Genomic DNA, 15,000 nt, shown 5'->3' with positions numbered 1-15,000 from the left:
AACCAACCTCCTTATCAGCCTCGACGATAGTGACAAAACCAAGAGAGAAACTTGTAAATAATGTTCAGGTGAGCGCTAACTCTAGTGACTGACCAGTGCCAGGAAAGTCTGCCGTGCAATTTGAGAGAATACTGGTCAGTAACGATACTGTGCAGGCTGGTCAATTAAAGTTTTGCATAGGACAATGGCAAACAATCACGTCTGACAAAGTAATCCTGGATATTGTAAAGGGTTATAAACTTGATTTTATTACAATGCCAACTCAGGCTTTCCCACCCCAACAACCAAAATTTGAGAGACATGAGCAAATGGCATTAAATACTCTCTTGGAAGAACTTATTCAGAAAGGGGTGATCGTTCTACGACCTAAGAAAAATGTAAATATCGCATGATATTGAATCTCAAAAAGTTAAACATAGTGCCCACATCCATTTTAAGATAGACACCTTTCAATCATGTATCAATTTAATGAAGAAAAACTGCTTTATGGACTCACTTGACTTTTCAGATGCATATTATTCTATTACCATCAGTCCAGAATCGCAGAAATATTTGAAATTTAGAGTTGGGCACCAATTAAACAAATTTATTACATTACCCAATGGTTTGAGTCCTGCACCAAGAATCTTTACTAAACTCATGAAACCAGTGTACCCCACATTGCGAACCAGAGGCCACATTTCAAGTGGTTATCTCGATGACAGTTTCTTACTTGGTGATACCTCTGATCAATGCAAGGCGAATATAAACGACACTCACTTCAGTCCTTTTGGTGACCTGGGCTTTAATGTGTCAAGGGAAAAATCAATCACCCACCCAACACAGGTTATAGAACATCTAGGGTTTGTACTGAACTCTATTAACATGACATTGACTCTCCCTAAGGAAAAAATTGATACAATTATTAAGTTGGGAAGTGATATTTTGGAAAGCCAGTCTTGTTCAATCAGAGAAGCTGCCAAATTAATTAACATCTTCCATTGTTCTACAAACAGCTTGAACTTGAAACATTTGCTGCCCTTAAAAAACACCGAGGGTCTTTTGAAGCTCAAATGCAGTTTTCAGAGCTGTCTTAGTCAGACATAAGATGGTGGACAACAAAAAGCTGGCAAAACATAAAGTCAATTTCTCACGGTATTCCTGATTTTACCATCACCACCGATGCCCCATTGGAAGGATGAGGTACATGCCGGGATGGTATGGAACCCACCGGCGGCAGATGGCTTGCTGAAGAAATTCCTGAATGTGAACGTATTAACTGCCTTGAACTAAAAGCCGCTAAATTAGGGCTCCTGTCCCTCTGCGAGAAATAAGAGCATGTCCACATTCATTTACATTAACATAATGTTACCACAGTGACATTCATTAACAGTATGGGTGGTACACATTCTACGGCATGTAACAAGGTTGCAAGGAGACATTTGGCTGTGGTGTGTTTCAAAGACTGAAGATTTGGCAAAGTGCTACGCACATTCCTGGGATTCAAAATGAAACTTCAGACAGACTTCGTCGAAAATACCAGGATAGAACTGAATGGCAGCTACAACCAAGTGTTTTCAAATTGTTAACAAAGAAATGGGGAAGACCTGAGATAGATGTATTTGCGTTAAGGCATAATTGTCAAATTAAGCCTTTTGAATCATGGCGTGCAGACCCCGATGGCTATGCAACTGATGCAATGTGTTTGAGCTGGAGAGATAAATATGTTTATATTTTCCCTCCTTTCACCATGCTTTCCGGCGTTCTTCAAAAGTTGCAAGAAGATCAGCCCGGAGCCTTAGTTATAGCCCCACTGTGGAGAACGGCAGATGTGTCAAATGTTAATCAGCCAGCCATTACCTCTACCGAAGGAGGCCTCCCTTCTCCAGTTACCACACGACAGGATTAAACTGCACCCTCTGTGGCCCAAACTTCAACGGATGGCATGTCTCTTGTCAGGACGAGACTCAGACAACAAAACATTTCAGCGAGAGCTTGGGACATCATCATGGAATCGTGGAGGACTGTCACCACCATACAGTACAGAGTGTATTTGGATAAGTGGAAGAACTTTGTCATAACAACACATGCAAAATAGCGTCAATGCCATCTAACAAAGCCTCGGGAATTGATAACATTCCGATCCGTGTTATTTAAGACTGTATTGCACCTATTCTTGCTGCAATTACATCTATAGTTAATTTAACTCTTGGAAGTTGCCTATTCCCAAAGATGGTGATCATGAACAAGCGAACAATAATCGGCCTATTTCCCTTTTACCTGTTCTCTCAAAGATTTGCGAACGGGTTGCTCATAATCAATTTAATTTTTACCTAACCTCTAAGGAACGGATGTCAAAGAACCAAAGTGGCAACAAGAAATGGCATTTAACCGAAACAACGGTAATTAAATCTACGGATGCAATACTTAGCGCCTTTGATAAAAGTGAACTGACGGCAATGGCGTTATTGGATATGAGCAAGGCATTCGATAGCATCAGTCATGAAATTCTGTTACTTAAGTTGAAGGATGTTGGCACCTCTGACACCTGTCTCCAGTGGTTCCGCAGTTACCTCAGTGATCGCCAGCAAGTTGTAAGGATAAACTCTACGTTGTCCGAGTCCCTGCCACTAAGTAGCGGTGTCCCACAAGGTAGCATCCTAGGCCCACTTCTTTTTAGCATTTATGTAAACGACTTTCAAAGTCTACTTCAAGCTTCAGAACAAAGACATTGCCGTGGCAGAAATGAATAAAGATTTATGTAAAGTGTGTAACTGGTGCTGCAGAAACTATTTACTGCTAAATAAATCCAAAACTTATGGTGTTAGGTACCAGAAAAATGCTACCCAAACATTCAAGATATCACCCTATCTTTATTAGGGAAGGATTTATCACCTAGTGAAACTGCAAAGGACCTGGGAGTGTTATTGGACCCTCGTTTCTCGTACAACAATCACGTTATCAAGACCGTCTCGCCATTCGACAGAAAGACCCTTTTGATAGTTATGAATGACTTAGTTTTTAGCAAATTGTTTTATTGTTCGAACGTGTGGGCCAACTGCTCGAAGTTAAATATCGACAAACTACAATCGGTACAGAACTTTTCGTGTAGAATAGTAAGTGGAATTCGGAAATATGATCATTTTACGCCTGAACTGAAACGCCTTAAGTGGCTTCCAGTATCCAGTCAGCTTTACTATCGAAATACCATTTTGGCTTTTAAATGTATGAATTGTCGTGCCCCTGAATACCTGAGCACTATTTTCACCAAACGTTCTAAGGTAAATAGATATACAACCAGGAGTTCCCAATTTTTAAATATCCCTCTTTTTAAAACTGCCTCTGGACAGAGAACTTTTTATTACCGAACTGTTAGCATCTGGAATTCCTTGGAATCGAATTTCAAACTTTGTAGCAACGAAATAATCTTTAAGAAGCGTTTAAGGAACAAACTACTAAGGGATTTTTCAGGAAGTGATTGATATTGTGATAAGTAGTTATGTAATTGATAGTGATGATTGGTTATTTTAATTTTGTAAATAATTTAAATAATTATGTAAATTATTATTTTATAATTATTATTGTTCCTGAAAAGTCCCTTTGGGGAGGTTCACTAAAGTATGTATGTATGTATGTAAATCCCATTCATCCAACTGTAGTCAATGTTATTAATTTTTTGACACACTTTTATGATACTGGAAACAACTATTCAGCCATTAACACTGCCCGATCTGCATTAAGAGATTTGTCAAAGCAGCTTTCCAGTCCTGGCCACCACTTCCGAGATATCAGTCAATATGGGACGTATCCAAAGTTCTGGACCTCCTTAAAACTTGGAGCCCTGCAAAGACTCTGAACTTGAAATACACCTTATTCCAAAATGGCCGCCATTTTAGTATTCTTTTGTTTCCATGCAAATTGGCCCTTATGACCTCGCTTTCAAACGTAAAATTCAAACGGATATTTAACCTTAAACGAGGGCATAAGGGCCAATTTGCATGGAAACAAAAGAATACTAAAATGGCGCCCATTTTAGAATAAGGTGTATTGTTGACTCTTAAGTTAGTTATGTTGTGTATGTTGGTTACTGGCCAAAAGTGTCAATCAGTTCATTTAATGGACATCAAACAGATGTCTAAAGGGAAGTCCTCATACAAGTTTCATGTTGACAAATTAGAAGTAAAGCAGTCTGGACCAGGGAAACCACAACCAGTGCTTATTTTGCCTTGATATCCTGTTGATAAACGCTTGTGTGTAATGACATACTTAAAGGAGTATTTGATAAGAACAGAACCAGTTCGTAGCGCTGAACACACCAGATTATTTCTTAGTTATAGTAAGCCACTCTAGCAAGTTTCCCAAAGTACGATTTCAAGGTGGGTCAAAACGGTCATGATGAAATCAGGTATAGACACTGGTCACTTCAAGCCACACAGTACACGTGCAGCCGCTACTTCAGCTGCTTTTAGGAAAGGTGTACCTCTAGAAACTATAATGGCTTCTCCAGGATGGTCCGCAGAATGTACTTTTTGCTACTTACTACAAGAAAGATGTAACCGAGGAGAATAACTATGGACAATCCATTGTGAATTGCTCTGTTTAATTTCTACTTATAGATGCCATTGTTAAGCTACAATAAACCTATTGTTGTGTTGTGCAGTAGATTGTTGTTCATTACTGTGACTTGCTATGGCCCGTGTGCTTTGAAGTCTCACGGGATCTCGAATATGCAAATGACGAGATTAAAATTAAACAAACCTTACTTGTAAGGTAAAGCTGGATTGGAATTCCGCCCTAAATACCGGGTTCCCTACCCAAAGGGGTTTATGAACATACATGGGCCACTGTCTTTAAAGGATGACCTTCACCACGCATGCGCTTTCTCACGTGCATCAATGAGGAGATAGAATTCGAATCAAACTTCACCTTACAGGTAAGGTAAAGGGTTGTTTAATTTTTAAGTTATTGTTACTTGAATAAATTACATACTTCAACTTGCATTTATTAGGTTCTGCTTACGGCGTAGCCAGCCACGCAGAACTTTGTTCGAGTGGCAGGGTATTCTCTTTCACCATACTCGATTTTATGACGTCATAGTGCGTATTTCGTTGCATATAACCTCGATATAAAAACCATGCAACACTGTGTAACCGGCCTCTTGTTTCTTTGTGGAAGCACGCTTGTGAGTCCACGTCTTTGGTTTCGTTTTTCTCGAGAACGAAACATTTACCTACTACAACGTTCCCGAACGAGGTTCGACCAGTTATGTAACACGCTGGAACGCCTGCTGAAACTTGTTTTGCAGCGCCGTTGCACATAAGTTTCAGCTAAAAGTTTCAATGTGTTACAGCGGCTTTTTCCCGTGGCTCGTTTCCGCTTATAGATCCCGCCTATAGCCCCAAAGTTATAAGCCCACCCAAAACCCCTTACGAATTGTGTAAGCCAGAGTTTTAAAACCGAATTTTTACAAGTTTCTTATCATTTCTGGCGAGCGGGCCTTAAAAGGTCGGGACTAATCTGTTTTCGCTTTTGCATGCCGGAAGCGTGATGATCAGTCAGCAAACTCTGCCATTTTATTCTCGTGTGGGTCAGAGACCGAGAAGAGAATGAGCGCCAAAGGTCGAGGCAGAAACGTTTCTACAAACTAGTTATACTAGTTAGCAAATCGTGGAAGTGACGTACTCTTAACTGTTTCTCTTGCAGAAAAACACGTGTTGGTGTCTTCCAGCTCTGGGAGTGAAAGTGAACCTGGACTTAACGAGAGAAAATGCATACACTCTGACTCTGACTCTGAGGATACTGAGGCTCTGTGGCTAAGCCCGTTAAGGTCGTTAAGTTCACCAAAACCGTTCAAAAGTCTATCTCTGGCTTTCTCAGTAATGGTGAAAGTAAAGTGGTTGATCTTCTGTTAAAAAGAAGGACGTTTTTACGGACGCTTACTCTTTCAATTAAACAAAATATTAAGCATGTTTATCGGAAATTTGTATTCTAGCGAAACAGCGACAGCGACAATTGTATTGCAGCGAAAAAACGACAGCGACATTTGTCTCTAGCCAAATCACAGGTAACCCAAGTTCGATATGTGTGTATTTGTACTGTACTATATTATGCAAGACTAGAAAAATAAGGATTTGTATGGGGAAAATGGTTTTCCTCAAAATTCCAAAAAATATTTACAATTTTAAATTTAAAATAGCTTCCCTTGCTTCAGTCTTTTGTTTCTTTGTCTCTGGTACAGTTTCTGGGTCGATTAAGAGGGATTTAGGTGTTTTTTGGTTCCTCTTCTTTTCCCTCTATATATTCTTTACCAAAGGTTGGGCACCGAGACCAAGCCGCCGAACGGATTCACCGAAGGGAAAGGGCCATAAAGTCGCACCCAAGTCTTCGATCGCCTCGAAATTCCACGTAGATCACGGACGATACCTCCGCTGCCCATTCGCCCTCTTCATTTGAGCTGCAGCCAACTCTGCAAACATTTGCTTCGAAAGCCATCGAATTCGGCTTTTACTCGTTGGAAGACTAAGCTTAAAACAGGTGGAAGAACGCTTAGCGACCTGCGATTGGTCAATGAGCATAGTGGTGACCAATCGTGAGTCATGGCTGTTCGCAACTTTGTTTGTGCTTTAAAGGCTTTTTTTTTTTTGCAAAAAGACATCAAAACTTGCAATGGTACGTTTTGGTGAAAGAAACAAGTCTTTTTGGCGTATCGTGCTCCTTATGTGAACGGCTTTTGGAGCCACAGGTAGCCACTTCTATCACTGGTGATTTTAGAGGTGGCTTTCGACCTTTTTTATTTAATCTGAAGGCTATGGCTTTTTAATAATACCCGTTGAACGAAGCGCTGATTGTCGGAGCGAGGGGCGTAAATGGTTCACCGTGAGGCTTTCACTGTTATCAGCGCTTTATAGCAGAGGAACCTATGACGTGAGTAGTTGTATGGGATCATCCAGAGCAGATTTGATAGGTAGTCATCAAACGACGTCATCAATCATTAATGCTTGAAATGTGAAGTAGGGGTGCACGTTTGTAAATTCTCTAATTCCGGGGCCACTTAAAACTGTTGTAGAAAGAACTTACCCTTGCAATCTACAACAAGTACTTTTGAAGGGGTTATCCCCCTCCCCACCCCCACCCGCAAACAACAAAAAAGAAAAGCAAAAAATCAAATAACGGTCATATTGGCATCCCAAACAAATCCTTTATTGTTGTAGCATACTTCATTTTGATTACTTAACTTTTCCAGACTTTGTTTGTGGCTGAACTTAATACGGTTTTTTTTTTACGTTTACACCAAGACGAAAAGAAATCACCGTTTTCATGGACGGAGTAGCAATTGAGTAATATATGCAAACCTTTAGAAACCAGGACTTTGTAGTTTCTTTTGGATAGTATCCACACCGAAGCTGTCGAAAAGGAAAGACCCTTGAAAGGAAACCCTTTTAAAATCGGTGCCCATACCTACAAACTGTAGATATATACACAGTTACTGCATCTAATCACCGACTTTAACACTGTTTCCTTTCCAGGGTGCTGAATGCCTCGTGTTTTAATATCGCTTTTCCGAGTGTTTTCGTTTTCGAAGCTTTTTTTGTAACATTTTTCAAAAAATAAACTTTAATCTACAGATCTCTACCATGACAAACGTATTTTGTATCTGCGTTTGGAAGACACATATTTATGCATTTTGTAAAACTGAGCATATTTAGGATTTCTAATAAAGTTATATGCTAAGCAAATAGAGAGTATGTTGTCTTATCCAACGTTAGATGGTTTCCTTACTTACTTGACCCATAAAGGCGCTGCTACACTAGGCAATTTTTCGAGCAACTTGTCTTTCATTTTTGTTTCGACAAGAGTTCTCACACTGCAAAGCTATTCGCTTGACGGTTGTTACACCTGGCAACGTTTCCTGCAATTTGTCTGGCTTTCGATGATCTCATGAGGTTAAAGGAACATTTCACTGGCTGATGACGCAATCCGTCAGCACGCATTGCTTGAAACCTTCGTTGCTAATTTGCGTAAACCAATGCGCAAAGTAGCAATGGATTTTACTTTCCGCGAAGGGTTTTGCAATTTTCCTCACCTTGTTTTTGGCAGTGGTAAAGTGTGCAACTTGCAACTTGTCGCGTTATTGCATGAAAAATCGCAAAAAGCAACAGAGCCTTACATTAAATTAGGGTTTCAGTTTAAAACGTAAGTTAAACATTCGGTTGCCTTACATGACGCGGATATCCAAATACCATCAGTTTACCCTTGCGACGGAAATTGTCTAAATAAAAGGCCATAGTATAGGCTGCCTGTAGCCTTTTGTTCCCTTGAGGCTCAAACCAACACTTTCAACCAACTGTACTATTTGGAAGGATTCAATCTACCCCAACTGTTTCACATAACATCAAATGTTATGATATCAAATGAAACACGAATCATTTCTTAACAAGGTGTGCTCATTAATGTGACGTAAAAGTTTAACATAGCAACGAAAAAGCCTTCTAAAAAAATGCCCTATATATTTTGTCTTCAAAAGCTTATATCTCAGAAACGAACTCGGTGAACCCATTTGTGGGTTAGCAGGCTAAAATAAAACTCTTTTCAAAGGTATAAAAAATTCTCTGCAGCGGATTCAGAGCCACCTTAACATTTTCCAGTTGTGAAGGTGGCTATGAATCTGCTCCAGAGAATTTTTTCTAACTTTACAACGGATTTGTTAGTTCCCTAACTATTATTCCAAGAATTGAACTACTTTCGAATGCAAACACATTCTTTCACTTTGCTTAAAAACACCACCGATAACTCGAGGGAGTAAGCCCTATAAATAACTTGGAAACTAATTAAGAAAAGAAAAACGTCTGCTTTATTGCTGATGATTTCATTCATTTGTTATGCAGAAGAACAGGAAAAAAATTCACCCGTCGTTTCCCTTCTATTTTGTGATCTTTGAATGTTGCAAATGTCACGTCTCTTTTCCTTATCACGGTAAAAGTCTGATGTTAAGGGTCATAAGCAAAAGTGTTTTATTTTTCTTTTCTTTCGAAACTGGCTTACACTCATACAACAAAAACAGTTTCAAAGATCTAAATAAAACATCATTTTCAGCAACTCAACTATAGAACTGTTATTTTGATCGCCATTGGAGCAACACTGACTGTTGAAGTTATACGAGACACGAAATACCAAAATAACGGGTAAAACTAGCATTTTACTAAAGATCTAAGTTTTCTGTCATAATTTTACTTACAATAATCTCAGTCTGTTGGTTTAGTTAACGCAGTAAACTTCTACAAAACCTTTGGAGCTTGTTCTACTGGCATAACCATGATTGTTAACCCGTTCTACTTTTTTTACAAGTTCGGCAATCACTGAAGCGTCAGGCTCTGCTAGGTAATCTTCTAGAATCTTCGACATCGATTCTGGAAAAAGAAAAATAAATAAATAAAAACAGCTCCAAATATAGCTGGTTCTTTCGAGCATACACACTGCGCCGATGCGAATGGCTACATGCAGGACGATGCTGTCTTCGAATTCCTTATAAAAGATGACGTTAAGAGATCTATGGGAGAACGGAAACACCGAAAGAGACATCACGAGGTGATAAAATGAGCCAACTTCACCAGTTAACAAAAAGCCAGAAAAGGCTGAACGAAAACAGTTTTTCCACCAATGTGAAGTTTATCCTTTAAATATGCTACTGTGCATGCATGTGGAAATTACATTTGTGACAAAAGTGTGTTAGAGGAAACTTTGAATTGTTTACACTACCAAGCTACAATCATAGAAAAAAATCTGTTTGGAAGGTTAGCACTTTTGACGTCTTCATTGCTTCTCTCCCCTCCCTCCTCATTCAATAATGTGCAAAACTGAATGGTTTGAGTGGGAAATTGTTGAGTTACCTTCCAACATTGAATAGGGGCGAGGGGTCTATGTAAGAGAAGGTGAAACTATTTATGTGCTTTAACAGAAGCGGGTTGAAGTACATACAGCTCTGGAGCGAACCATTTACATAACCTTCCCGACTACTTTTGTCTATTGTAGCAGCTCGTTATCATGCCATCTTAGGCCTATTTGATACCTATCGTCAATTTTCCAATTTGAAAGTACTCGTGTTTTCTCAGTTAAACTCGAACTTCACTTACCATTTTTTTTGAAATTCCAGCGTGACATCATCGCCAACCAGCACAAATGGCGCCCAGTGCTTTATAGCGCAATACTGCTTTGACTCTCGCAAAGATTTCATTGCGTGTTGAAGAGCTGTACTTGCGCTTTGTCCATCTACCAGGTGCTGGTAGAAGCTTCTCATGAACAGCAAAGTTACCTCGTCATCAATAGCCCAGAGTGACACCAAAACAGACCGAGCTCCAGCACACAGGAAAGCCCTTGCAATTCCCATCACTCCCTCAGACTTCACTTCTCCCCGGCCACTGTGACAACAGCTCAGCACAACTAGTCTTGCTCGAAGAGAAATTTTCTGAACATCCGACATTTTCAAAATGAAGTCTTCCTCTGGGATTGGCGATTTCCGTTCGTTATTTGGTGCTAAAGCAATTTCTCCCGTTTTTTTGCTTCCGTGTGCTGCAATGTGAACTAAAGCAACTGATTTCATACTTTTCAGCACCTCAGCTTTCGTGGCACTTTTTCCAGTCAGTGGTGTTGTCTGCAGAAGTTGTCCAATCATCTCTACTTCCTGTTTTGCGAACGGAAGCTGTTCCCAAATGGGTTCCCCTTTCTTGTTAGTAACTTCCTTCAACCACGGATCACCTACAAGCAGTGCACCAGTCTTACTATGGAAGTCTTCAGGTGCTCCAACGATCACATTAAATGCGGTCAACGACGGAATGGTGCGGATCCTGATAGATTCACTCAATGCAGAATATGGAGCCAAGCAAAATGGTCCATCGGGAACAACGAGTAAATCATTTCCTTGGAGCAAGTCTGCAATTGGCCCGAGTAAGACTTCATACAACGGTTGTAAAGAGTTAACAGAGGATGAAGATGGTAGAACTCCTTTTTCACTGATAGATTTTTTGCTGCAAGACAGGTCATTGCGTAGTGGATCCAAAGAACGATTCTCGCATTTGATACCATTCCATACGCCGATCTCTTTCAAAAATGTTTCCATCAACAAATCAGCACTTCCATTTGCGATTTCGTGTTGTCGAAAGCTGATCTTGCTGTCTTTTCTTAGCACCCAAAACGTGATCTTGTTCTCGTCAAGTGCCACAAGAACGGCTTGTGAAGGTAAAAGCTCTAATGCAGCTGTAAGAGTTTGATTCGGAGCAAGTGCAGAAAATGACGGAGAGTCAATGCCGTATTGATCTTGCAAAATATCGCTCAAAGCCTGTGCTCGACCTTTCTCAGCAGCATACAAAGATTCTTCAATCTCTCCATTCTTCAAAAGTGTCCTCCACAGAGCAGTGTATGACACGCGATAAGAATCACGAAAAGTTACTTTTAATTCATCTTCTGACTTCAGACTATGCCTTGTTTCATCAAAATGTTTTATACTTGAACGATAACAACTGACTGCATTAATCAAAGAACCCAACAACTCATGATCTTGACCTTGCGAATACCACGCGATTCCCTCTCCTAGACAGTCTCCAATTTCCTTGAAAATACTAAGACTGTGTTCATGGTAATCCATGGCTTCCTTAAAATAACCTAGACTGCAAAAGGCATTTCCCAGATTTCCATACGCTATTCCCTCCCCAGCCCTATTACCTACTTCTTTAGCAATACTAAGATCCTTTTCGAAGTACTCAATGGCTTGTTTAAAATTACCTAGACTAAGATACGCTTTTCCCAGATTTCCATAGGTTAATCCCTCCCCAGCCCTATCCCCTACATCTTTAGCAATACCAAGAACTTTTTTGTAGTACTTAATGGCTTGTTTAAAATTACCTAGATTGCGATAGGCATTTCCCAGATTTCCATAGGTTGATTCCTCCCCAGCCCTATTACCTGCTTCTTTACCAATACTAAGGTGTTTTTGGTAGTACTCAATGGCTTGTTTAAAGTTACCTAGACCAAGATAGAAATTTCCCAGATTTCCATAGGCTAATCCCTCCCCAGCCCTATTACCTACTTCTTTAGCAATACTAAGATGTTTTTCGTAGTACTCAATGGCTTGTTTAAAATTACCTAGACTAAGATAGGCATTTCCCAGATTTCCATAGGCTGATCCCTCCCGAGCCCTATCACCTACTTCTTTAGCAATACTAAGATCTTTTTCGTAGTAGTCAATGGCTTGTTTGAAATTACCTAGATTGCGATAGGCATTTCCGAGATTTCCATAGGTTGATCCCTCCCCAGCCCTATTACCTACTTCTTTAGCAATGCTAAGATGTTTTTCGTAGTACTCAATGGCTTGTTTAAAATTACCTAGACTAAGATAGGCATTTCCCAGATTTCCATAGGCTGATCCCTCCCGAGCCCTATCACCTACTTCTTTAGCAATACTAAGATGTTTTTCGCAGTACTCAATGGCTTGTTTAAAATTACCTAGATTGTGATAGGCATTTCCCAGATTTCCGTAAGCTGATCCCTCCCCAGCCCTATTACCTACTTCTATAGCAATACTAAGATCTTTTTCGTAGTACTCAATGGCTAGTTTATAATTACCTAGATTGCCATAGCTATTTCCCAGATTTCCATAGGCTGATCCCTCCCCAGGCCTATTACCTACTTCTTTAGCAATACTAAGATGTTTTTCATAGTACTGAATGGCTTGTTCAAAATTACCTAGACTAAGATAGGCATTTCCCAGATTTCCATAAGCTGATCCCTCCCCAGCCCTATTACCTACTTCTTTAGCAATACTAAGATGTTTTTCGTAGTAGTCAATGGCTTGTTTAAAATTACCTAGACTAAGATAGCCATTTCCCAGATTTTTATAGGTAGATCCCTCCCCAGCCATATTACCTATTTCTTTAGCAATACTAAGATGTTTTTCATAGTACTCAATGGCTTCTTTAAAATTTCCTAGACTAACATAGGCGTTTCCCAGATTTCCATAGGTTGATCCCTCCCCAGCCCTATTACCTACTTCTTTAGCAATACTAAGATCTTTTTCGTAGTACTCAATGGCTTTTTTAAAATTACCTAGACTAAGATAGCCATTTCCCAGATTTCCATAGGCTGATCCCTCCCCAGCCCTATTACCTACTTCTTTAGCAATACTAAGACCTTTTTCGTAGTACTCAATGGCTTGTTTAAAATTACCTAGACCAAGATAGGCATTTCCCAGATTTCCATATGCTATTCCCTCCCCAGCCCTATTACCTACTACTTTAGTAATACTAAGATGTTTTTCGTGGTACTCAATGGCTTGTCTTAAGTTACCTAGATTGCGATAGGCATTTCCGAGATTTCCATAGGCTGATCCCTCCCCAGCCCTATCCCCTACTTCTTTAGCGATACTATAATGTTTTTCGTAGTACTCAATGGCTTGTTTAAATCTACCCAGACTAAGATAGGCATTTCCCAGATTTCCATAGGTTGATCCCTCCCCAGCCCTATTACCTACTTCTTTAGCAATACTAAGATCTTTTTCGTAGTACTCAATGGCTTGTTTAAAATTACCTAGACAAAGATAGGCATTTCCTAGATTTCCATAGGCTGATCCCTCCCCAGCCCTATTACCTACTTCTTTAGCAATACTAAGGTGTTTTTCGGAGTACTCAATGGCTTTTTTAAATTTACCTAGATTGCGATATGCATTTCCCAGTTTTCCATAGGTTGATCCCTCCCCAGCCCTATTACCTACTTCTTTAGAAATACTAAGCTCTTTTTCGTAGTTCTCAATGGCTTGTTTAAAATTACCTAGACTAAGATACGCATATCCTAGATTTCCATACGTTGATCCCTCCTCCGCCCTGCAGCCTATTTCTATGAAAATAGGTAATGCTTGTGCATACGTTTTTATGGCCTGTTGATAATCAGGTAGGTTGAGGTAAGCACCGCCGAGATAAAAATGAGCCCTTCCTTCACGATATCTGTCTTCTACACTTATCGCAATGGCAAGCTCTAGCATTCGCTGCTCTACAGCCTCTAACTTCCTATCTACCATTATTCAATAACTAAATGACAATTAAAACTTTTTCGATGAGATGATCCAATGTCAAATCAAGGATGAAGCTGGAAGGAAAGAAAGATAAAGACGCTTGATGTTTAGTCTGCTTTTTAGCTTCGAGACGAAAACGTTTTTCCCACCCTATTCCCTCCCAGGGTGGTTAGTTAAGGGGTGGTATCAACGGGTTAACGCGGCGGGTTTGCCCTCCGCACCTTTTCTGGAAATAAATCACGATTCTAGATAAAATAATTTATTTGTTTTGTTAGCAAATAAACGGCCACGATTGTGGCAAACAGAGCTGCACCTTGGAATTGCGCTCTTTGAGCTTAAGAGCGAGAAGCATAAAGTAATAAGAGGTTATGGATGACTGCAGCTTACCAATAACTCCAAATCACACCCTCCTTTTTTTCACAAGTCAACCAATGAGTAAAACAGTTCTGCTTTACTTGCTTAATCATCAAACAAGTAAAATAAAATAACTCATATCAGTTCGGCATTTGCAAAATTTAGCATAGGGTTGCCAATGAAAACCGAGTGAGCCAGAATGCCAGCACAATAGTGAACTAACGCTTTGGAAAGAGCTTTAAATATTCCTTCTGAAAAATTGCTTCTTGATTCTTTACGCAATCATGCCACCTTGTTTTGCATTTGACTTACCACTTGCTATATGACAAAACGCGTTTCATTTAATCGGAGGTCTAAACGTCACTTATCACTAAACACCCACCTCAATGACACCTTAAGCAAAGAAGAGATTAAGGAAGAGGACTCCCCATATTATGTCCTACTCATTTATTGGATCATAGTTGGCTGGGTGTTCATTGAGCACGTTAGAAAACTTATTTGTCAGCTATTGGAGCTTTAAAATTACAAACTGTGAAACATGATAAGTCCATCACATGTAGAAAGGACTTGCATTGCGTTTGGGTAAGACATTGACATGATCCTTTATGTTC

General features: G+C 39.8%; 1 protein-coding gene across 2 annotated transcripts in view; it reads right to left on the bottom strand.

Annotated features, from left to right (window-relative positions):
* Positions 1 to 7,164: 7,164 nt before the first annotated feature.
* Positions 7,165 to 15,000, bottom strand: part of LOC138019689 (tetratricopeptide repeat protein 28-like) — a 10,349-nt gene continuing 2,513 nt past the window's right edge. The window contains exons 3-4 of one of the 2 annotated variants that reach the window (XM_068866555.1): positions 10,110 to 15,000; positions 7,165 to 9,386 (exon numbers count right to left, since the gene is read on the bottom strand). The exon at positions 10,110 to 15,000 is cut by the window's right edge and continues 73 nt beyond it. In XM_068866555.1, coding sequence (XP_068722656.1) covers position 9,386; positions 10,110 to 14,041 — 3,933 coding nt within the window. In that variant the 5' untranslated portion in view covers positions 14,042 to 15,000 and the 3' untranslated portion in view covers positions 7,165 to 9,385. The remainder of the gene's footprint in view (positions 9,387 to 10,109) is intronic. The other variant, XM_068866554.1, reaches the window with a different exon arrangement.

This window comes from Montipora capricornis, chromosome 10, assembly GCF_036669925.1.
Source record: "Montipora capricornis isolate CH-2021 chromosome 10, ASM3666992v2, whole genome shotgun sequence".
Lineage (NCBI taxonomy): Eukaryota > Metazoa > Cnidaria > Anthozoa > Scleractinia > Acroporidae > Montipora > Montipora capricornis.
This window is presented reverse-complemented; position numbering and strand designations above follow the sequence as displayed.